This window comes from Oenanthe melanoleuca, chromosome 11, assembly GCF_029582105.1.
Source record: "Oenanthe melanoleuca isolate GR-GAL-2019-014 chromosome 11, OMel1.0, whole genome shotgun sequence".
Taxonomy (NCBI): Eukaryota; Metazoa; Chordata; class Aves; order Passeriformes; family Muscicapidae; genus Oenanthe; species Oenanthe melanoleuca.
In genome coordinates this window covers 1,273,736-1,296,943 of record NC_079345.1, presented here as the reverse complement: position 1 = coordinate 1,296,943, position 23,208 = coordinate 1,273,736, and the positions used below count along the sequence as shown (strand labels likewise).

The 23,208-nt window shown below is 52.8% G+C and overlaps 1 protein-coding gene across 2 annotated transcripts in view; it reads left to right on the top strand.

Moving 5' to 3' along the window:
- The first annotated feature begins 2,491 nt into the window (after positions 1 to 2,491).
- Positions 2,492 to 23,208, top strand: part of ACSF3 (acyl-CoA synthetase family member 3) — a 50,008-nt gene continuing 29,291 nt past the window's right edge. The window contains exons 1-5 of one of the 2 annotated variants that reach the window (XM_056500902.1): positions 2,492 to 2,557; positions 4,613 to 5,314; positions 6,659 to 6,814; positions 15,563 to 15,717; positions 16,131 to 16,276. In XM_056500902.1, the coding sequence (XP_056356877.1) occupies positions 4,634 to 5,314; positions 6,659 to 6,814; positions 15,563 to 15,717; positions 16,131 to 16,276 (1,138 nt within the window). In that variant the 5' untranslated portion in view covers positions 2,492 to 2,557; positions 4,613 to 4,633. Of the gene's footprint in view, positions 2,626 to 4,612; positions 5,315 to 6,658; positions 6,815 to 15,562; positions 15,718 to 16,130; positions 16,277 to 23,208 lie in introns of both variants that reach the window. The other variant, XM_056500903.1, reaches the window with a different exon arrangement.

The following is a 23,208-nucleotide window of genomic DNA, read 5'->3' as shown; positions in this document are numbered from 1 at the left end:
TTCATAGCCTCAAACAGTGAAGGTTCATCCTCCTTGCTTGCCCACCCTCCTTTTTTCATGTTGTTTATGTTTGGGCCTGAAGTGTGAAGAGATTGTCCTTGAGTGCCCAGCTGGAATAGGACAGTTTTGCCTTCACCACCCAAGCACAGCAGAAAAGCACATCCAAGCAGGACAGAAAAAGTTAGAACTTAAGGCATTAAGACCCCTCTCATGGGCACACTCTGTGTGGGGACCGGGGGAGGCTGGTGACAGATGGGGAGTGTGGAGAATGACACTGGGGATGGCAGGGCCAGGCTGGGTGCTGCAGGGAGGTGGCACCAGCTGCCACTGGGGCCAACCTGGAGCTGCTGGGAGCCTCCTGCAGCAGCTCTGCACGGGGCAGGAGGGTGGTGGGGGAGTCAATGGGGTGTAAAATGGGAAGAGCTGCACAGTGGGGACGCAGCCATGGATGGGGAGGAACTGGGGAAGGAGCTGTGTGATGGGGAGGAACTGGAGCTGTGTGATGGAGAGGAACTGGAGCTGTGTGATGGGGAGGAACTGGAGCTGTGTGATGGGGAGGAACTGGAGCTGTGTGATGGAGAGGAACTGGAGCTGTGTGATGGGGAGGAACTGGAGCTGTGTGATGGAGAGGAACTGGAGCTGTGTGATGGGGAGGAACTGGAGCTGTGTGATGGGGAGGAACTGGAGGTGTGTGATGGAGAGGAACTGGAGCTGTGTGATGGGGAGGAACTGGAGCTGTGTGATGGGGAGGAGCTGGAGCTGTGTGATGGGGAGGAACTGGAGCTGTGTGATGGAGAGGAACTGGAGGTGTGTGATGGAGAGGAACTGGAGCTGTGTGATGGGGAGGAACTGGAGGTGTGAGATGGGGAGGAACTGGAGCTGTGAGATGGGGAGGAGCTGGAGCTGTGAGATGCGGAGGAACTGGAGGTGTGTGATGGAGAGGAACTGGAGGTGTGTGATGGAGAGGAACTGGAGCTGTGTGATGGAGAGGAACTGGAGCTGTGTGATGGGGAGGAACTGGAGCTGTGAGATGGGGAGGAGCTGGAGCTGTGAGATGGGGAGGAACTGGAGGTGTGTGATGGGGAGGAACTGGAGCTGTGTGATGGAGAGGAACTGGAGCTGTGTGATGGGGAGGAACTGGAGCTGTGAGATGGGGAGGAACTGGAGCTGTGAGATGGGGAGGAGCTGGAGCTGTGAGATGGGGAGGAACTGGAGGTGTGTGATGGGGAGGAACTGGAGCTGTGTGATGGAGAGGAACTGGAGGTGTGTGATGGGGAGGAACTGGAGGTGTGTGATGGGGAGGAACTGGAGGTGTGTGATGGGGGGAACTGGAGCTGTGTGATGGAGAGGAACTGGAGGTGTGTGATGGGGGAGGAACTGGAGCTGTGTGATGGGGAGGAACTGGAGGTGTGTGATGGGGAGGAACTGGAGCTGTGAGATGGGGAGGAGCTGGAGCTGTGAGATGGGGAGGAACTGGAGGTGTGTGATGGAGAGGAACTGGAGGTGTGTGATGGGGAGGAACTGAGCTGTGTGATGGAGAGGAACTGGAGGTGTGTGATGGGGAGGAACTGGAGGTGTGTGATGGAGAGGAACTGGAGCTGTGAGATGGGGAGGAACTGGAGCTGTGTGATGGGGAGGAACTGGAGGTGTGTGATGGGGAGGAACTGGAGGTGTGAGATGGGGAGGAACTGGAGGTGTGTGATGGGGAGGAACTGGAGCTGTGAGATGGGGAGGAACTGGAGGTGTGAGATGGAGAGGAACTGGAGGTGTGTGATGGGGAGGAACTGGAGCTGTGTGATGGAGAGGAACTGGAGCTGTGTGATGGAGAGGAACTGGAGGTGTGTGATGGAGAGGAACTGGAGCTGTGAGATGGGGAGGAACTGGAGCTGTGTGATGGAGGAGGAACTGGAGCTGTGTGATGGGGAGGAACTGGAGCTGTGTGATGGAGAGGAACTGGAGGTGTGTGCCACTGCGGGGTGTCCATGTGCCAGGCTGTCCCTGTGTCCCCAAGGTATCCGTGTGTCCTCAAGATGCCCATGTGTCCCCAAGGTATCTGTGTGTCCCCAGGGTGTCTGTGTGTCCCCAAGGTGTCCCTGTGTCCCCAGGGTGTCCGTGTGTCCCCAAGGTATCCCTGTGTCCCCAAGGTGTCTGTGTCCCCACAGTGTCTGTGTGTCCCCAGGATGTCCGTGTGTCCCCAGGAGCTCTCTGGGATCTCTGTGCCTCCCCCACATGCCCATGTGTGCAGCTTCCCCGAGCCCAGGCCACCCCTGACCCTGCCCAAACCCCAAAATCCTGCAGACCAGGCCTAAGGCCCCAGAACCCGCGGGGCAGAGATGCGGCTCCACACACGCCCGCCATGACATCCGAGGACACTGGTGACACTCCGGGGGGCTGCAGGGACACTCAGCCCCGCCGTGCCCCGCCCCCGCCCCCCGTGGGCGTTTTGGGGCCAAATCCCCACAAACGAGCGGCGGGACGTTCGTGCGCGGAACGTTCGTGCGGCGGCGCCGCGTTCCCGCCGGAGCTGCGCGCGGCCGGAGCGGTCCCCCCGCGGCAGGTGAGGCCTGGCGGCGCCGCGCGAATCGCGGGCCGAGATTTCTTCTTATTTCTGCTCTGGGACGTGGCGTGAGTGGAGAGCTGCAGGGCGGGAATCGCTGCGGGGCGGGAGAAGGATAAAGCGCTGTGAGGGAGGGGAGGCCCTGGCGCAGTGTCCCGGCCAGGCCGCACAGGGCTTGGAGCGGCCTGGGGCAGTGGGAGGTGGCTCTGGATGGGCTTTAAAGTCCTTTCCGATCCAAACCTTTCCCTGTTTTTTGTTTTGTGAGAAAGGCAGAAAAATCAGCATCTCGGGCATTATTTTCTGTCTTTTCCAAGCCTCTTGGTTATTATTATTTTCTAAGAATAAGGTATTTTTATCTCTGTTGTAGGAACAGCCAGGAATCCCTTTGCATTCCTGTAGTTGAGGGAAGGGTGGAACCCTGCAGCTCAGACTGGCACTGGCAGTTCCATGATCACAGCTGGAGCAATGATTATTCCTGTAATAACTCACTTTAGTAACTCCAAGGATGATTTTACTCCAGGAAATGCATTTTTTGCCCTTTATGCTCAGGAAGTGCAGAGGGCTGGGCAGGGTGTCAGCTCCCAGTTTGCACTGGTTTTGTGCTGGGAGCTGGGGAGAGCTCTGCAGCTGCTGTGAAATCTTTATCCTGAGGAGGACGAGGGCTTAGATTTTCCCTTCCAGGGTTTGAATTTTCCTTTCCAAGGCAGCAGAGCCACATCTCTGCACTCCCCCCACCTTCCTGTGGGCTCTAGGGACAGACTTTTCCCAGGTGCTGTGCAGGAGTTGGTGGCACCAGGAATCCCTGAGCAATGGGAGGGGATGGAAAACAGCCCCTGGATTTCCTTCCCTGCCCTGAGCTGCACACACAGCTCTCTGAAACCAGCATTGCCAGGCTGAAAGTGCTGCTGGTAATTGCTCCATTAAGCACAGACTGGTGGCAATGGGGTGATTTGATTTTTGGAAAGAGCAGGAGGAGCAGCCAGGCTGATCCTGGGCAAACACATCTTCCAGGTCAGGGCACTGACACCTTGCCATGGCCACCGGTTCAGTTTGGGGTTTCTTAGGTCAGGATTTTACATTTTAGCCCCAAAGGTGTCACACAAGCCCTGCCTTGAGCTGCTTTGTTTTTTTCCATGCTGGTGGCAGCTGTCAGGAGTTCCCACGGTCACCCCGGGGCTGAAGCCTCTCTGCTCCCCCAGATGTTTCCACCCTAAATCACAAGCTTGTTTTGCAGAAGCAGGAATTGAGGTTGATTTGCAAAAGCAAATCTGAGCAGTGTCTGGGTGGGGAAATGCTCTGAAGGAGGAGGGGAGAGACCGCAGGGCTCACGGAAAATGAACTCTTGTGCAGCCTGAGCTGGGGGCAGCCCCAGCTCTTCCTGGGGAGCTGCTGGGCTGGATCCCCTTTGTTCTGTAGGAAGCTGGGCTGGCAGCTCTTGGAGCAGAGCTGCTCCACTAATAGGCATTTATCAAAAAAAAAGGGGAAAAATCAGGTTGTTATTGCTGGCATGAAGGAAGTGACACGGACGCTCTCAGAGAGTGAGAGCTTCTCATCCTTTGGCTGCTCTTGTCATGGAATCCCTCTGAGGATGTTTTGGGGCTGATTGGATTCTGTGCAAACCCCTCTCTCTCCTGCCACAGCCCTGTCCTGCTCCAGGCTGTGCAGAGGGGTTTAGGATTCTTCACAGGCTCGTGGGATGGTTTGGCTCGGGAAGGACCTTAAAGCCCATCTCACTTCACCCTGCCTGCCAGCAGCCTGGGACACTGGAAGGTGTCCCTGCTCAAGGGCTTTGAAATCCCTTCTATCCCAAACCATTCTGGGATTCTGTGAAAGCTGGTCCATCCTTTAAATCAGCTGGGTTTTAGGGATTGGAGGCTGTGCAGGGCAGGGTCTCTGCCTCCTGTTCCATTGTGGCAGAACCCAGGGATTCTCAGGCTGCCCAGGGTGTGGCACTCTGAGCCAGGGACATAAATAATGGAGTGGATATTATTCAAATGAGGGCTGCCACTTTCCCTGGGTGGGAATAACCCCTGGGTTTGTTGTTGCTTTCTGCAGAGTCACGTCAGTGCTGGCAGGATGCTGCTCCCCCTGCTCCTCCGCCAGCGGTGCCGGCCCCTCCGCTGCCTGCTGCGGGACCTGCGGGATGGGAGCAGGGCTGCCTGTCCCCACAGGGCTCTGCACACAGCCTGGGCCACCTGCAGCAGTGACATCACCCCCGTGTTCACCAGGGCTCTGGCTTTTGGGGACAGAGTGGCCATCATTGACCAGAACGGGGAGCACACGTACAGGGAGCTGCTCAGCCGGAGCCTCCGCCTGTCCCAGGAGATCTGCAGGGTGCTGGGGTGCCCCAGCAGGGACCTGAAGGGGGAGAGGATCTCCTTTCTGTGCCACAATGATGCCTCCTACGTGGTGGCCCAGTGGGCCTCGTGGCTGAGTGGGGGCATAGCAGTGCCCCTGTACAGGAAACACCCCGTGCCCCAGCTGGAGTACGTGATCCAGGACTCGCAGAGCGCCCTGCTCATCGCAGCCCACGAGTTCCTGGGCAAGATAACCCCCAGTGCCGAGAAACTGGGAGTGCCAGTGCTGCCACTTGCCAGCTCTGGTGGTGATGGATCCACAAGCTCTGCAGCCCTGGAGGAGGGGTCCCTGCCAAGCTGTTCCTCGTGGGGGGACAGAGGAGCCATGATCATCTACACCAGCGGCACCACGGGGAGGCCCAAGGGTGTCCTCAGCACCCACAGGAACGTGCAGGCTGTGGTGAGTGCTGCTGCCCCCTGCCCAGCTCAGGACAAAGCACAGGGTTGCAGTCTGGAGGGGATTTGGGGTTGCAAACACCTTTCCACTGCCAAATTCCTGCAGAGAGCTGTGGGGCTGCAGCTCCAGAGTCCTCCATGCTTGGAAGGTGAGCACACAGACCTTGGCCTGTTTGTGCTGCAGCTGCATCCTGGGGCAGGTGGGTTCTCCTCCCTGCCTTCCTGGAAAGGAGAAGGGATGAAACCTGTTGTAAAAAACCTGATTTCTTTGCACTGATTTTCTTTCTCCCTCTGACTAGGGGAGAATCTTTGCTTCTAACTGGAAAATGTCTTAGCCCAGCCCAGTGCTGTGTGAAGCCTGTGCATTATTCAGCTCTGTATCCCCAAGGCAAAAAAATCCATTAGCTCTCAGAGGCAAAAGGAATTAAAAGTTTGAATAAGCCTGCTGATACCTCACCACTTGGTTATCAGTGCCTGCAACTGCCAGGCTGCTGCCATTAGGGAGGGAGGGCAGGGAATGCAGGGATGCCTCTGAGAGCTGCTGCTGCTCTGGGTGCTCAGCTCCTGCAGTGTCCCTGCAGGAATGAAAGCCTTGATGGATGGAGCCAGGGCTTGGCTATATTGGGCAAAGAATCTGTTCCCTCACAAACATGCTGATTATTTGGGGGGGGGGCCTGAGCAGACCCCATCCTTTGTGCTGTCCTGCTGGAAGCCTAAAAGCTGCTCCCTGCCCTGTGGCAGAGGGTTGTGAGAGACACGACCAAATTCCACTGTTCAGATGCTTTTCTTATTTTTAGGTGGCTGGAAATAAGCTTTGCAGTTGCCAGCACTGGGCTCTGAAGGGCATTGTTGACCCAGAAACCTGATAATTATCCCTTCAGATAATTATCCCTTCAGAGCAGAGTGTTTTGGAAGCTTGATACTCCCATAATTTTTACTAACATGAAACCTGCTTTCTGTTTATCAGCGATTTCCTGCTCCTACTGATTATCCCTTACAGGTGCTAAAAGCCTGATGTCATCAGTGTCCTAACTATGGCAACAGAATTCTGGGAAAATTAGCTTTTTGATTACTATTTCTGCCAAATCTGCACGTGCAGCAGCAGATTAATATTTTTGTATGTCCTACTTAAAATCATTGTTGATATTTCTCAGTAACAAGGAAAGGCTTTGCTGATTAAAGACATGTCCTGACAGGATGCTGAAGGTGTTCTGCTGGTGTGGAGGGAGTTTTTCTCATGCTGAGATTTTGTGCCCAGGCAGGTTTGGCATTCCTGCCAGGGGATTTGGGTGCCTCAGGATAATCATTGCTCCTGCCCTGAGGCTGTGCTGTTTGTTTCCTTCTGCAGACCACGGGGCTGGTTGAGAAGTGGGAGTGGAGGAAGGAGGATGTGATCCTGCACGTGCTGCCCCTGCACCACGTCCACGGGGTGATCAACAAGCTGCTGTGCCCTCTCTGGGTGGGAGCCACGTGCATCATGTTCCCAGAATTCAGCGCCCACACGGTGAGCCCAGGGGAGAGCCAGCACTCAGAGCAGCTCTGGGCACAAATTCCTAAAGAATCCCAAGAATTCCAGCCCCTCTAGCCACTGGCTGTGTGTGTGAGTGCTCAGCCTGAGGTAAATGTGCTCTTCCAGTCTAAGTGTGATGTTGGAATGGGAATGCTGCACTGCCCCTCCCAGCCCTGTGCTGGGTCTGCCTGGGCTGGGTTGACCCTTCTGTGTGCCCATCAAGAGCATTTCCATCCAGAATTAGGGTTGTGGATATTTTTTTTTACTGCCAGGGAAGGTGGAGATACTGTTTTTTCTCTTGTGTGTTAGTGGTGTGCTGCTTGCTGAATTTTTTAATGACTTGCATTTCCCCAAATTCCCAAAACACTGAGGCTGGAAAAGACCTCCAAGGTCACTAACTCCACCCTGTGGCTTTGTCACACAGCCCAGAGCACTGAGGGCCATGTCCAGTCATTCCTTGAGCATCTCCAGGGATAGGGGCTCTACCACCTCCCTGGGCAGCCCCTTCCAAATTTTCCCCTTCCACTGCTACATCCTTAGTGCTCTATATTGCACTACATGACAGAACACAGCCTTCTGAGTTTTGTGCAGCCTGGTAAGGGAAATCCTGCTTTTCCTCACTTACATGGAAAGATGGCTCTTCCTCCATGGAGAAACAAGAGTTAGCAGAGCTGTTGGGTTGGACTCAGTGATGTGAGAGAGAGTTTGCAGATCCAGACCTTCTTGCAGCTTTTGGGAAAAGTGGCAGGGGGGAAACCTTACTGAAATGATGCTCTTATAATGTTGTTTTCTATCTGAGGCAGGAAACACCAGTGCAGTGTTCTGCTTCTCCTTTGTTCCCTGCAGCAGTGAACACGATGCAAAGAGAGGAAGGAAAGGGACAGGCAGCAGTGAAGGTGGAACAGGTTGTACAATTCCCAGCCCTGGGATGCAGCACCATCCATCCACATGTCCCAGTGTCCTGGGTGGTGTCTGCAGTGTCACTGAGCAGGGACAGTTGGATTTTCAGGAGCAGAAAGGGAGCAGAAGGGTGGTGGTGTCACTGCAGAGTTCCCAGGGAAAGCCAGAGGAGCTCCTGCTCTCCCTGTGTGATTAACACGTGCTGGGAAGGCTTGTCCCATGGCAAGGACAAAGTGCACAGGTGTGGGATACACCTGGCAGCCTCTGGCTGTGCTGCTGCCAGGTGACAGGAGCGACCACAGGGCTGGGTGATCCTTCACAGCTCGTTTCTGCTTCTCAGAGCAGCAGCCGCAGAAAATGCACCCTTCCTTTTTCTGTCAGGATGGCTCTGGCAGCTGAGCACTGATCCTTTCTGGGGGGCAGCCCCGGAATCCCAGCGGGGCAGCTCTGCACTTGCAGGGTGAATGAGTGGGATGCTGTGGCAGAAGGCAGGAAGGTGCCTGGCTGCCGTAGCTGTGCTTTCACCCCACGATTGCTGTCACTGGGGTGACCAGGGGCTCGGGGTGCGGCAGGGCTGTGCAGCTGGAGGTGCCGCTGCGAGGCTGGAGCCTCTGGAGGGCGCGGTGCTCCATCCTGTGATCGCTGCTCCCTCGCCCTTTCCCTGCTCTCCCTGCCGACATCCGCGGGTCAGTGAGCTGGCACTGAGGGGTGGGCCGGGGCAGCGGGACCCCCCCTGGCTGCTCTGGTCGGAGCTGTCCCCAGATGTGACAGGGACACGCGGGGACAGCGCCGGGCGGCACCGTGACCGCGGAGCTGAGCGTGGGCAGGGAGGGGCAGCGCCGGGCGGGGCTCTTCGCTTCTCTGCTTTCTCTCATTCCCGTTTTGTTTTCTCCTGGGAGCTGCAAGTGGTTTGATCGACACTCCAAAGGCAGCACGGGAGGGTAAATAAGGCTTTCTCGTGGAGTTTATTGCAAGCTGCCTTTCAGTTCCACTCTGTTTTCACCAGCTGTTTACAAAGTGCCCTTTGCTACTGAAATCAGCTTGCAGCAAAGCAGCACTGGAGGATTTTGCCAGAGGAGCCCGAGTTTTGCCGTGTGCTTTTTTTCCTTGGCTGCACCTTGAGAAAGCAGCCAATTATAGTGTGATATAAAGAAACTCGACTGGCAGCTAAAACACTTGACAGGCTGATCAAAACAAGGCAAGGAACTTACTCTCAACCTGCTGCAGACATATTTAGCCTTGAGTGATACTGGCAAAGGTTCAAGAGAAACCACAGCAGCACGCCCGATGTGTGTTTGGTTTCTAATCACTAACACTTCATTATACAAAATAAATACTTTATTATTACAGTGTTTATTAAATTACATAATTTGCAGCGTGCCTTATAGTCGTGGATACAGATGGCAGTCTGGTTTTGGTGGTGGGAATAATGCTCTTTTTTTTTTCCCCCACTGGGAAGACATTCCCAGCCCCAGAGCACGGCTTGCTTGTCATTCCCTGCCGTGCAGGGGTGGGAGGTGGCAGCTTTCAGACCTTGATGTCTGGTTTTTGGGAGCTGTCCAAGGAAAGGTTAAAAATCAGGACTGTGGAGGAGCCCCAGTGCTCGACCAACATCCTTCCTCTCACTAAAACAGCACCTGATGTCTGTGGCTACTGCTGAGGCCAGGAGGACTCATTAAAGTGTGCTGAGGTGCCTCAAGCGTGAAAGTTGCTGCATAAAATCAGATTCTTTTTATTAAATGAGGACATCCATTACGCTGCACTAGCTACTGTACATGTTATAATTCACTTTATAGCACCATCTGTTAAGACTGTCTTGCTTAAGCTTTTCGTAGCATTTTTTTATTGCAAGTTATTAAAAAATATGGCTGCATCTATTAATCATTTATTAATAAATGGACCCTTAGCTTCCAGAATTAGTTGACTCGTACGTGATGTACTGAGTGCTCTGGTGCTCCTTGGGGTGCAGTGTCCTCACAGGGAGCACAGCCAGTGCTCCTGTCTGTGCTGCTGGGGTTGGGAATGGCAGGGATGGCTCTGGGGGAGACTTTCCAGCACAGGTGGGTGTGGAGCAGGCAGGAGAGCAGCAGAGAGCCCCTGGGTGTTCTGCCAGCAGCTGTGTGGGGCATGGCTGGCTGGATGTTACTGGTTTCTTGTTTTATTGGTTTGTAAGGGTGAGAAGTGGGAGGGCAGAAAGCTCCTCTGGAGCCAGAGCAAGCTGCAGCCTCAGCATCCCTCATCCTCCCTCCATAACCTCTCCCAAGCTGAGTTTACTCTTCCAGCTGCTCTGCTCCTGTTTGCATTGCTCAGCTGCTGCTGACCTGTCCCAGATGCTGGAGCTGGAATTTCTTTTCCAGGAGCAGGGATTTTAAAGGTGCTGTGTTTGTGGAAATTTTGTGCACTCTGGTGGCCAGAGAAGAGGTGAATGTCTCTGTTAAGGAAGGAGTGCAGGGTGAGCCTTCTCCTCCTGGCCAAGTGCTTTTTGAAGGCTCTGAGCATCAGGGCTTGCACCCTCTGGAGCATCCATTCCTGGTGATTCCCTCCATCTCCCTCCCTGGATCATTCCAGGCACAGCCTGGGGTGTGAGCGTTGCTCTGTGGAAATGTCAGTGAGTCTGGAGAGACAGACTTGTGTGTCCCCTGTGCTTGCTGTGACAGTCACACACTGATGTCCCCATCCCAGACCAGGCACTCCTTGGACATTTTGGAGCAAATTGTGAGGTCAGTGTCTGGCTTACAGGATCCTCTGCTGTGGTTTTTGGGCTTGAACAACGGGAAGAGCCTGTCTTTGCCTTGGACACCCCTGATCTTGACTCGAGGAGAAGATGTTCTAAGGGCAAAAGATTCCCTGTCAGCTCTCTGCATTGATAAACACCAGAGCAGATCCTGGGAGGTCTTCCAGCCTCTTGTGCAGAGTGGGAAATCAGAGTGCTGAAAAACCTGAAGGACGAAACTTGCTTTGCTGGGCAATGGGAGAAGCTGATGGAAATCTCCTCTCGGGGTGACCCAGCTGTGGCTGGGCAGGTTTGAGCTGTGCTGTGCTGCCTGTGCAGTGACAGCCCTGGCTGTGCCCTGCAACCCCTAACATGATAAATATTCCAAGATGCAGATTTCCTGCCCTGCAGCTCCAGGAGCTGCTGTTGCAGTGCCAGCCTCACTGCCTGTCTGACTTAAGGTGCTCCGAGGATCAAGCCCTCTAAAAACCGTGCCCTGTTTTACAATGTCACACTCACAGCATCAAAATCATCTTGTTTGGACTCTTCTTTCTAGGGAAATAGGAATGCTGTGTGGCCAGAGGTGGTGTGTGATTCAGGACAAGCTTTCCCTGACGTTCTGTTCCCCGTGGCAGGAGGGAGCTGCAGCCTGGCACAGGATGAGTGGGAGGTGTTGCTGTGGGTGCTGCTCATCATGTGCCCTGAATTCCTGAAGGCCAGGAGAGCCAGTGCTGTATCTGGGAGCAAACTTTGTCCTTGTCCCTGGTGTTGTATGTGTGAGCTAGGCTGGGCTGGGTGCTGGGGCTGCACCTTGGCTGGGCTGCACAGGGGGATCCAGGGCTGAGCAATCACTGTTGCCTGAGGGAAGGAGAGGCTCGCTGCACTGAGCCTCTCCCCTGGATCTGTCACTTCTGCAGACATCACTCTGGGCAGCTCTTTTGGTTTATTTTTAAAAGAAAAGCAAATCCAAGCAGAGGAGCCTGAGCTGCAATACCCAGACACGCTGGGGATCACGGCCCCCATCCAGTTTCAGCTGGAGAGAGGCTGAAAGTTCTTTTCATCTGTTAATGGGAGGCTTCAGAGGAGTAATTTTATTTCAGACTCAAAGAGGAGTCGGTGGAGGGAGGAGCAGGTCACTAGTGAATGGATTATGTTTGATCACTTCTCACAGACCTGGCTTTAAAAAGTTAGAGGTTTTCTTCCCCATCTCCCCAGATCTGCCGTCTGTCCTCAGCATCTGTTCCCAAGTAATGGCTTTTGATGTGTGTGGGGAAATAGAAAAAAATGAACCAGAGCCTGTCATATTTACTTATATTTCCAGGTCCCAGGGAAAGCACTTGCTCCTTTCAGTATGCCTCCAGCATAGGAAGGGTTTAAAAGCTTCAGCCTGGAATGCAGAGGGGCCATCAAACTGTGCTGATGAATAAATGATTAAAACCAGAGTCGCACAGAGCACAAACAGTTTGGGGTTATAACAAACATGAGACGAAGCCACCGAGGGCCTGATTTCTCTTTGAAGAGAAGAATGTTTCTCTCTCTCTGCATATTGGTCATGAAGTGTTGGAGGCTCAGTCCTTGGGAGAGAGCAGAGCTCCCCTTGGTGCTCTCTTATCTCCCATCTGCTGTTTTGGGATAATTTGCTGTTGGATGTGTGTGTCTGTTCCTGCAGTCCCTTCACTGCTGCTGTTGAGTTACAGGAGCTTCCCACCCTTGTGTTTGGCAGCTGGTTTGGCCACAGCCCTGTTGCTCCCACAGACATTCCAAAAATCACTGGCATCCCTTTTCCTCGATGGTGCTTCCCACATGGCAGCAGTCAGTGCTAAGCACAGACCCATCTCCTTGAGCAAGAGAGAAGTAAAGGGCTGAGTTAACCTTGCATTAGAGGCATTGTTAGTTTTGAAAAGGTTTGAAAAGATTCAATTACAACTGGAAATGGCACAGTAATTTTATAGAAGAGAGGAGCTGTTGTGTCTGTCAATAGAGGCTGCACCACAGGCTGGCTGTGATCTGTTTGTGGGCTGATGAAAAAAATCCATGCTGGTATTTGCTTCCTTTATGGCTTCTGGCTGGTTTGGAGAATCTTCTCTCAGCCAAAATCTTACATGGTTTAGCACATAACTGGGTTTGCCACACTCTCTTCTCCTTTTACATGAGAAGATGCCCAGGTATAGGATTTGGTGATTCTGGCTGCTTCATGGCACATCTCCCTCTCTAAAGGGAAGAGTTGTTGCCTTTCCTCCTCTGTGCTCACATCTCTTCCTTCAGATGATCTTAGCAGATCTGGAGGCTGCTTGGGAAGGTTGCTGTATGGACTGGCCACCCCTTGGAGCAGCTTGTATGTTCCTCCATCCTCATTCACCATCTGTGTGCTGGGAAAAACATGTGGGAAAAATCTCCCAGCTGTGCCTTGCTGTGCTCATTTTGTACCCACTGGTGTCATTTTCTCTTTTTTTTTTTTCTTTAATGATGGCAAAATCCCACTGGCCAGCTCATGATACACTTTTGAGCAGTGGGAGGGGAGGCAAATCAGGAATGTTGTGCTGACAGGAAGGCTTTTGGGAACATTAGGTCTCCCAGTTCTCTGCTGGCACAGGCAGCCCTGACCCGAAGCATTGGCTGCCGTTATTGCTGGTGGGAAGCTGTTCCCACTCTTGCTTTCTTGCAGTGAGAAACTTTTTGTTTCTAGCCCTTGGTTACTTTAGAAGGAATCTTGATCCATCTCCTGAGCATATTCCATGGGAAGGCTGCTGCTTCCCTTCTTTGCAGAGCCTGCCAGCCCTGGTATGAGGTGCCATGCTTGCTTCTCAATCCCTGGCTTTTTAAAAGCACTTGGAGTTGTCAGGTGAGCAAAAAAACCCAAAACATTGGGCTGCCTGTGATTGTGGTGACAGTGACAGTGGGATAACCCAGGGAGGATGCATTAGCTGCTCCTTCAGAGGATGCTGGCTGCTGTAAGGACAAAGCTGGCCCCTCACACAGGATTGATTGATTAGTCCCAGGTAACGAGACTTTCCCAGATCCTTCTCTCAGAGCGTGGAGTTGTAGTTGGAAGGCAGGAATAGCTGTTCCAGCTGGCTGGGCAGTGCCAGCCCTCTGGCCAGCTTGGGCTCTGCAGAGCACTCAGAGCTGCCAGCTTTGTAGCACAGCTTAGTCCTGCTAAAACACATGGGAAGGATCCAGATTTGGCTGAGCAGGAGCAGAGCAGGTGGAGAGGTTTGGCTGTCAGCAGATCACCCAGCAGCTGGTGGCACAAATCCAAAGGCAGCTGCTTATCCTCAGGAAGGGGCTGTTGCTGGGTGAGCTGGACTGACACAGAAAAAGCTGCTCCCGTGGCTGCAGTGCAGGAGGGAGGATTTTATCCAAGGCAGGAGTTGAGCTGGCACGTGGGGACAGGGGACTCTGGGGTGCAACACAGACTTGCTCTGTTTAGAGGGGTTTGGGGTTTTTCAGATCCAAACTCATGTGACAAAAACTCTGCTGCATGGCCAGACTGGAAGTCTGCCCATGTTCCCACAGCTGCTCAGGACTTGGGAAGGCAAAACAAAATCACACAGCAAGGGTTGAACAAGCCCTGAGCATCTGTTTGCCTTCAATCCCCTCAGCACAGTCCTGATCCCTGGTTGCCATCACATTTCCTGGCCACAGCAGTGGCTCTCAGGAGCACCAGGCTGAGGAGAGCAGATCCATTCAGCCCTGGCTTTGGAGAGATCCTTCTCCACCCTGCTGCCTGCAGTGGGAAAGATATTGGGGGAAAAGGGGCTGGGAGGAGCAGGGGGAGGTTAGACCCCTCTAAATGCAATTGTACCTATTCTGGCTGGTAGGGATCTTGCAGGTCGTTGGGTTTCTGCAGGGAGTGAAATGTTCTCTCTCTGGACTGATCACCCCTCAGTGCAGGAAGTCACATTTCCTTTCCCAGGGTCTCTCCCAGTGCTCGTGTCCCACCTCCCGTGGGCAGTGGCTTTGCACCTTGTGCATCCCCCGAGGGCATCCCTGGGCTGGGAGGAGCCTGAGCTCCCTCCTGTTGGCTGGGATGGTGCCTCTGTGGCCGTGTCCTGCTCTCTTAACAACAACACCCAGTGCTGGGAGGGTTTTTTTAGGAGCTGATTGTTCTGGAGCAGTGGAGTGGGAGGTGTGGGGGGAGGCTCAGCCGAGGAGAAAGGGATGAAAGGGAGGGAAGGGGCAGAGTGACAGCATGAAGGAGAATCCCTGCTCACCTTCCATCAATCCCTGCCTGGGCTGGCTCCTGTGCAGCTGAGTGTGAGCAGGGAGAGCGAGGCAGCTCATGTCAGGAGCTGTTAGGGAATGCATTTGTCACCAGCAGGGCAGGGACAGCAGAGCTCTGATTTATTGATGGCTTTGGATCCCTCCTGCCTTGGGGAGAGCTTACCTGGCAGGGAGAGGGGTGAGGTGTGCAAGGAAGGGGCTCAGGTGTGACACTTATGGCTCTGACCCTTTGGCTGTGCATTCCAGAGGTGTTGTTGTCCACATCCTGCTGGAATTTGCCCCCATCCATATTTCCCACAGGTCAGCAGGAGTTGCAGCTGAAGAACATTATTCCCACAGGGAACATTCCTCTGAGGAAGAGTGGTTGGGGTAGTGGTCCTCCTGAAAAGCTGCTGTCTCCTGCTGTACCTGTGGATTCTGATTCCCTCACCAGCTCTCTGCACCTCACCATTTTCATGAAGTCTCACTCCCAGTGCCTGATCTCCCTCTTCCCAGCTTTGCCTCAGAGCTTGAAGTCCATGGGCTCCAAGCTGTGTATTGTGTATCAGATGTGGGCTGTGTCTTTCCAAAGAAAAGCTCCCATGCTTTGGAAACCTGGAGAAGCTGTGCATGATAAGGGAATGAACTGATTCTGCCACAAGCTTCCATCTTCCTGAGCAAATTGTTGGCTGCAACATGACAGGACTAAAAAATGCCATTTCCATCATCTCATGAGTGATGGTGGGTGGGGGATCACTGGTGGGATGAGAGATGAACATTGTGCTTTGGGAAGTAAGGGTGTGATGAAAGTTGGGAGCTGGTTTTGGACAGGGGTGAGGGGCACACAACAGCCTCCAGCTGTACTTCCAAGGAATCTCAGATAGCAAAGGTTTATTTTCATCCCTGTGTGTTCCCTTCCTTGCCAGGTGTGGAAGAGGCTCCTGAGCTCCCAGGCTCCCCGGGTCAGTGTGTTCATGGCAGTGCCCACCATCTATGCCAAGCTGATGCAATACTACGAGGAGCATTTCACGCAGCCCCAGGTGCAGGATTTCGTGCGTGCCTTTTGCCAGGAGAACATCAGGTGGGTCAGCTGTGGGCAGGGCCTGCTGCTGCCTCACTGCATGCTCCAGGTTTTCCTTTCAGCATCTGCTCTTCCAGAGCTGGTTGTTGTGTTTTGGTGTCTCTTTGACAGGAGCAAAGGTGAGATTATTTAATTGTGAGCCACTCTTGCATGGGAAGGGGCTCATAGTGTGTAAAACATGGCTGAGGGCTTTTCCTGCAGGCTTGTACTCCAGGATCTCTTTTAAGAGTCTGTCCTGATTAACTTAAACCCCATATCAGGCTGAGAAAGTGAAGGACATCTCTGGTACTGTTGAGAAGGATTTTGGGGCTGTTCTATATCCACAGAACTTTTTGTGCCCCTGTGTCGTGCTGTGAATTCCCTGGAGCAGAGGTGCCCTTGGATCCTCTCTTACCTGGGCTTTCCCTGTGCAGGTTAATGGTGTCAGGCTCTGCAGCCCTGCCTGTGCCTGTGCTGGAGAAGTGGAGGAGCATCACAGGGCACACCTTGCTGGAGAGGTATGGGATGACTGAGATTGGGATGGCTCTTTCTAACCCTCTGCACGGAGTCCGTGTCCCAGGTAGGAGTCTCCAGAGGGTGCCCCCTGCTTGGGGGTGTTTTTTGGGAAGTGGTCTGGGGTGTTCTGGGGTGTTCCTGCACATAGGTGAGGAGAGGCCACTCTGGGAACAAGGAATTGGCACTGGGAAGCCAGGTCATGGGTGTGTGGGAATCTGCTGGGATCAGAGCTGTGTGTGCAGAGCTGGCAGTGGTGCCTGACCACGCTCCAGACTGATCCTTTATTACTTCCAAAACCTTAGTGAGTTGAAGGAGTGTTCCTTCAGCTCCTGCTGCCTGGGTTGTATTTCTGGGTGGTGTCACACAGGATTCTCCACACAGAAGTGCTTGTCCAACCCATCAGTGCTGAACACTTAAAATAGGATGTCTGCTCACTCTTATTTTAGTGCCTGTTTCTTGCCTCTTCAGGAATTCAAAACTGTCACACCTCGCTGTACACTCTGGGCCTGTTTTCTCCTTGTCTTCCCCCTCCTCTTCTGAGCTACATTTTGTGATTCTTCTCCATAGCTGTACTTTCTGGAACCTAGAAATAAATTGATCTGAGGCATTGCAAATGTAAGATGCCCCCACTCTCGCCGTGGTTGGAGCGTGGCCATCTGTGTGCCCACCCTGTGCCACCTGCCTCCCCTCAGGCTGTCTGTGCAGGCATGGCACCATATGCAGCCTCCTGGGGAGCTGCTGTTACCCCAGGGGGTCCTGGCTGTCACAGCTTCCCACAGCATCCCAATCCCATGGGATGCAGGAGCTGTGTCCCTCAGGGGTGGCACAGGGAGAGGAGAAGCCAAAAATCCCCCTCATTGACTCCTTAGCCTGAGAACAGCTTGAAATACAAACTCTGTTTTACTTCTGCAGGGTAGCTGTCATTCCCTCACCCCACCTCAGCCAGTTTTATCTTCCTCCAGCAGCCCCATCCCTGCAGGCAGCAGAGGGAAGCAGGCAGGAAAAACAAGACTCCCATCTGCAGGAGCTGGAGCTGTGTGTGAGCCCCACACCCCAGGCTGACAGGGCAGGGATCATCCCACTGCCCCTGTGGCCTGCTTATATTTGCTTTTTATTGATTTTCATGAGGAAAAATGAGTGGAGAGTCCAGAAATTTCCCAGGGGACTAAAGGAGAAAAGGAATAAGACTGAGAGTAGCATGGCAATGCAGAAGGTGGCACCCAGAAGGGCAGAGCTGGTGGCATCATCCCTCTGGATCCTGGGGACCTGGGGACAAATCCTCCTGTGCACAAAGCACAGGGGCTGGGGTCTGTCACTGCAGCCCCTTCCAGGGGCTCCTGCAGCCCTGAGAGGGGAGAGAAGTGTCTCATGAAGGTGGGGATCAGCAAGAAGCCATACAGAAAGGAGGCTATAATTGAATAGGCTTGATTAATTTATTTCAGGAAGTGTCAGCTGGGAAGCAGATGGGTGAAGCTGAGGCATAATTTACTGGAGCTGTGAAAAAGCTTTTGATCTAGTGCCCTGTTAGAGGCTGGGTAGGAGGTCACCAGGTACCACAGGGGTCCCAGAGGCAGCTGGTGGTGGGCTGGGAGCAGGGGACATCCAGCAGAGCATTTCCCCTGGAATGGGAGCAGCACAGGTCCTGCTCTGCTGCTGTCACCTGTTGGAGTGAGCCCAGAGGAGACACCAGGGTGATCAGAGGGATGGAGCACCTCTGGGTGCTGGGAGAGCTGGGATTGTTCAGCCTGGAGAAGAGAAAGCTTTGGGGTGACCTAATTGTGGCTTTGCAGCTGCTGAAAGGATCTACAAGGAGGATGGAGTGGGACTTTGGACAAGGGCCTGGAGTGACAGGACAAGGGGAATGGCTTCACAATTAACTTTAGGTTTAGATTAGATGTTAGTAAGAAATTCTCTGTGAGGGTGGCAGCCCCTGGCACAGGGGCCAGAGCAGCTGTGGCTGCCCCTGGATCCTGGCAGTGCCCAAGGCCAGGCTGGGTGGAGCTTGGAGCATCCTGGGATGGTGGAAGGTGTCGCTGCCCATGGCAGGAAATTGAATGAAATGAGCTTTAAGGTCCCTTCCAAACCATTCTGTGGTTCCTGACCCTCTGAGCAGGATCCTGGGGCTTCCCTGCCCTCTCCAGGCACTTGGTGTGGCAGGGGAAAGGTGAGTCCTTGCACCCTGCCCCCCCTGCCCCACTCTCCACCCACAGCACAGGTCTGAAGGGGCAGGGATGGAGGTGTGGGAGCTTTAATTTCCAGAAGCAGCAAAGATGAAAGATTTGAAAGATAAATGTTTGCTTGTATATGGTTAAAACCCTGCTTAAAATGCCTCTGTTTTCACCAGCTCTCATTCTAATCCCCCCTGGTGCTGTTACTGTGAAGGGAGATGAATAATTCATGGCTGGAGAATGCCTCACTGGGCCTAATCACCACTTTAATTGGAGGTTTAGATCAGAGGCAGCTAATAGCTGCTACAGGGGGACTCCATGTATTGTTGACAGTGAGATCCTTGAGTGCCTTATCGTTGGCCTGTTCCAATGCTCCTGGGACACAGCACAGAGCTACCCAGATACCAAAGGACACAGACACAGGGCCAATTAAATCTAGCTGGGAAGAGCTGACAACTTTTTCAAACAGAGGGGAAGGGGGGAAGCAGAATGGTGTCAGCCCTCCTGCCTGCAGCACCAGCACTGCTCCACATGCAGGAGTCTGCACGTTGGAGGGATGCAGAGGGGAAGGAGCAGAGATTTCCCCCCAGCTTCCCCTCAGGATTATGGCTGGGGGCAAAAGGAAGCCAGATCAGCCCTTCTGATCACCCCAGCTGTGGCTTGGTGAAGGCAGGACCTTTGGGAATGGGCCCCAATTTCTGCTGACCTGTTGGAGTTGGCACAGGGTATATTTTGACACGGTGGATGGGCCTGGGAAGCTCTAGTCATTGTTTTTGCACAAATTCCATTAATCCTGTCAGGTTTGTGGAGCTCTAGTCAATGGTAGGAGCATTTTCAGCCTTTACAGATGTTGATTTTGAAGTTTGTCACTTTTCCTAAATACCAGAAAAGCTTCTCCAGACAGAAACACAAGGAAGCAGCTCTCCAGCAGGGACTTGTTTTACATGCTGGTTTTATTTTAGCCAGGTAGGAGAGGAATTGGTGGGGCTGTGCTCTGAAGCACTGTGTGGGGGACATGTCACCTCCTCCATGTCACAGCCAGTGCTGTGCTGAGCTTTGGTGTCTCCTTCCCAAGGGCTGGGACCAGCACTGGGCACTAATCCTGGAGTCCTGCTGCCCAGGAATCCCTGCATTTCCATGCTGAGGTCAGCAGCTTGCCTCCAGGGATGAAGCACCTTCCAAGAGGGCATCTGGCTGACCTTGATCTGAAAAATTCCGAGGCTGTGAGAGCCCCTGGCAGCTCCTTGCATTGCTTTCTGCTCCCTCCAGAGCTTTCCAGGACTGGCTCTGTGGTGCCTGCCCACAGACATGCCATGTTTTGTGAGCAGATTGGAGTCTGTTCACACACAGTGTTTCTCACTCTGCAGAAACTGTTCCCACAGAAGTCTAGAAGGTGGCTCCAGCAACCTCCCATGCAACACTGAGGGTGTTTTCTGTGACTTGTTACTTGCTTTGAGGCCTCTTGGAGCCTCCCCTAGCAGGTGCAAGATTGTTTATAACACATATGGTGTGATTTTTAGGGTTGTCCTGTTCAGAGCCAGGAGCTGGACTTGATGATCCTTGTGGGATCCAACTTCTGTGATTCTGTGATTCCATAAATGCCTCGACACGGCAGCTCGGGGCACTTCTGGCTCGTGGCTCCCCCTTCCCTGCTGCTGCCTCTGTCTCTGAGCAGGGGCTGGGAGCAGCCCAGGGGTGCTGCTGCTCTGACCTGAGTGCCAAGGGCAGTTCTGAGCAGAGCAGACAGGGATCAGGAGCTGCCACCTCGCTCTGTGTTTGTTGCCAGCCAGATTTGCTAATTGTTCGGGTGGTTTCACTGCAATAAAATCTCACTCCCTCATAGCCCATCTGCTCTTGGCTGATCCTGCAGGGATGCCATAAATCTGGGCTACCACCACATCTCCATTTCCATGGCAACTGACCAGTGTAGCAGACAAAATCATGATGTCACAGATAGCAGATCTCCAGGGCTTCAGCAGGACAGTGAGACCAGCACGGGGAAAATGCCACTTGAACCCAAATGCCTGAAATGCATCAGGAAGACAGGGCTGAGCTCCAGGTCCTGCACTCCCTGCTCTAGGGAGTTCCCAGTGTCAAGGTGATCCTGGCAGAGCTGGGAAGCACCAGCTGGAGGCAATTCAGGGGAAAAAAACTGATCATCCTTTAAAATAAAGAGCACAGTTATCAATTTATAGAATCACAGAATGGTTTGGTTTGAAAGGGATCCTGAAGCTCGTCTTGTTTGCCATGGGCAGGGACATTTTCCACTGTCCCAGGCTGCTCCAAGCCCCATCCAGCCTGGCCTTGGGCACTGCAGGGATCCAGGGGCAGCCAGAGCTGCTCTGGGCACTGTGCCAGGGCCTGCCACCCTCCCAGGGAGGAATTCCCAATATCCCATCCAGCCCTGCCCTCTGCAGTGGAAGCCATTCCCCTTGTCCTGGTGCTCCAGGTACTGTGGAAAGCCCTTCTCCAATTGAAACCCAGTCCTGCCCAGTCCTGCTGAGGCACACAGGGGATGAAGGTCACAGGGACAGAGCTGCCCTCCCTGCTGAGCTTTCAGGTGCTCCCCAGGAAGGACAGGCACTGAAGCAGGGGGTGTAAAAGCTGCAGGTTGGGGAGCTCTGGGTCACAGACACAATTTGGAGTTCAGTAGTGGTCGTTGTGACACTGTTAGCCCTTTGGCTTTGAAATTGAGACCTGTGGAATAATGGGTGGTTTTGATCTCTGCTTTTCTCCTGTGATGTTTTCTATCCAGTGTATTGATGTCTCCTAAAACTGGGATAATCCCTGGCAATTCTCAGCTGTTAAGCCTTTGCCTCCCCTGTCAGGTGCAGGCTGTAGAGGAGCAGAGTAATCACTGTGCTTTCTTTGCACAGCTTTGTGTAGGTTTTGTGGTGCCTTTCTCTTTTTTTCTTTAAAAAGAAAAATAAAAGAAAAATAAACAGCTTCATTCCTGAGCTCTGAAGCTGTGCAGATGTTTTCAAAGAGTGGCCAAGAGAGACTGTTGAGGGCTGGAGACAGGTTTGTGCTCAGAGGCACTCCCAGCACTGCCTGCTCAGCCAGGAGCACCCTGGCATTTCCCTGCAGACCCAGGGTGGGGCTGAAGGGACATTCTTTAGTGCCAGCACAGCCTGCAGATGCCAGTGCTGGACCAGCAGCTGCTCCTTTGCACCCCTGATGTGGGATTTGCAGGAGGCTGGGTAGGAGCTGGTGGTCAGGACAAACTCTGTATTCTGGTCCTGAAGTTTGCAGTTCATTACATGAGGTGTGGGTGAAAAGGGCTGAGCTGGGAGCTGCCAGACACAGCTCAAACAGGCCCAGAGGAGTGAGATAACAAAGGGGTAGAGCAAGGGGGAGGGTGCAGGGACAAAAGCAAGAGAGCCAGAGGGTGTCAGAGCAGGTGTCTCCTTTAACAAAATCTTAAATCTCCTTCCATGTTAAATATTCTACTCTTTCACTAACCAATCTAATACAAGATACAAATTCTCTAACATTGACATACAACCTATAAGAATCTCTATATTACCATGATTTATTACTTTCTTACCTCTAAACCTTACCTTGGACCCTTCCTGCCATGCCAGGAGAGGGTCTCTGCTGCTCTCTGGTATTTGCAGCAACTGGCATTATCTTAACAAAGGAGAATGTCACTGTCTGTGGGGTCTCCTGAACTTGAGGTCACCCACAGCAGGACATTTAGGTGGTTTAGAGTTCAGGTTTTCCCAGCTGGTGCACCAAAGAAGCAGTCACAGGCTGTTTTCTGAGGTTTCCAAGGTTGTTTATTCTTTCTTATCTAGAGAATTGTTTTTCTGACTAACAGAGGTCTGACTAGCTAGTCAATCCAAGGCACACTGCCTGCCCTTGGGGCAGGACTTACCTTTTATACTATAAATTATGTACCCAATGTTTACAATGACTTTCCAATACATGACACCTTTATTACACTGTCCAACTTTCTCCCAAACCAATCCAGTGGTGCCATCCTGGCCCAAAGATGGATGGCATGAAGAAGAAGAAAGGAAAGACATACCACACCCAAAATCCTCCATCTTACCTTTAAACCCCCTAATATAAACATTTCTAAAAAATCACTTTTCTACCTTCTAACAATCTAATTTATACTCTACTTGTTTTTTGTGATTTGTAATTCTTCCTGCAATGATGGTAATTTTTCCCAGGGGTTTAAATCCAGTCCACAGGAGTCCTGGGTCCTGTGCCAAGGCCTCTGAGACCCCTGTGTCAAGGCATGCAGGGAAGCCAGGGGAACACCCTAGACTCCCACAGATGAGCTTCAGGCATCCACATTGCTGCTCTCCAGCCACTCAGTCCAACTCTGCTTTCATTTCAATCTCACCTACATTTCTGTGTTCTTAGCATCTTTTGCTAGGCAGTCATATCTGTAGGGCATTCCTGTGAGAGTCTTGGTGGGGTGGTGGGTCCTCAGGGACAAACTCAGCACTCTGTATATTCTGGTCTTAAAGTTGCTGTTTATTGTAAGGCTGTGGGTGTACAGAGTCCTGCTAAGAGCTGCCAGCCCCAGCCCAGAGCAGGACAGAGAGAGAATGGGGGGAAGAGAAAGAAGTGAGAGAATAAGAGGGTGAGGGGGTGAGGGAGAAAGGTAAGAGAGGGGTAGTAGCATTAAGAGAGCAATTTTTCTGTTTACAATACAATAAATCTTCTTCTGTGTTGAATATTCTAATTTCCGCTAACCAATCTAACACAAGATACAAATTCTACAGCATTTACATAGAGCCTATAGGAATCCTTACATTACCATAGTGTGTGATACTTTAAAAACTGCTCTATGGACCCTAGCAGGGACCTTTGG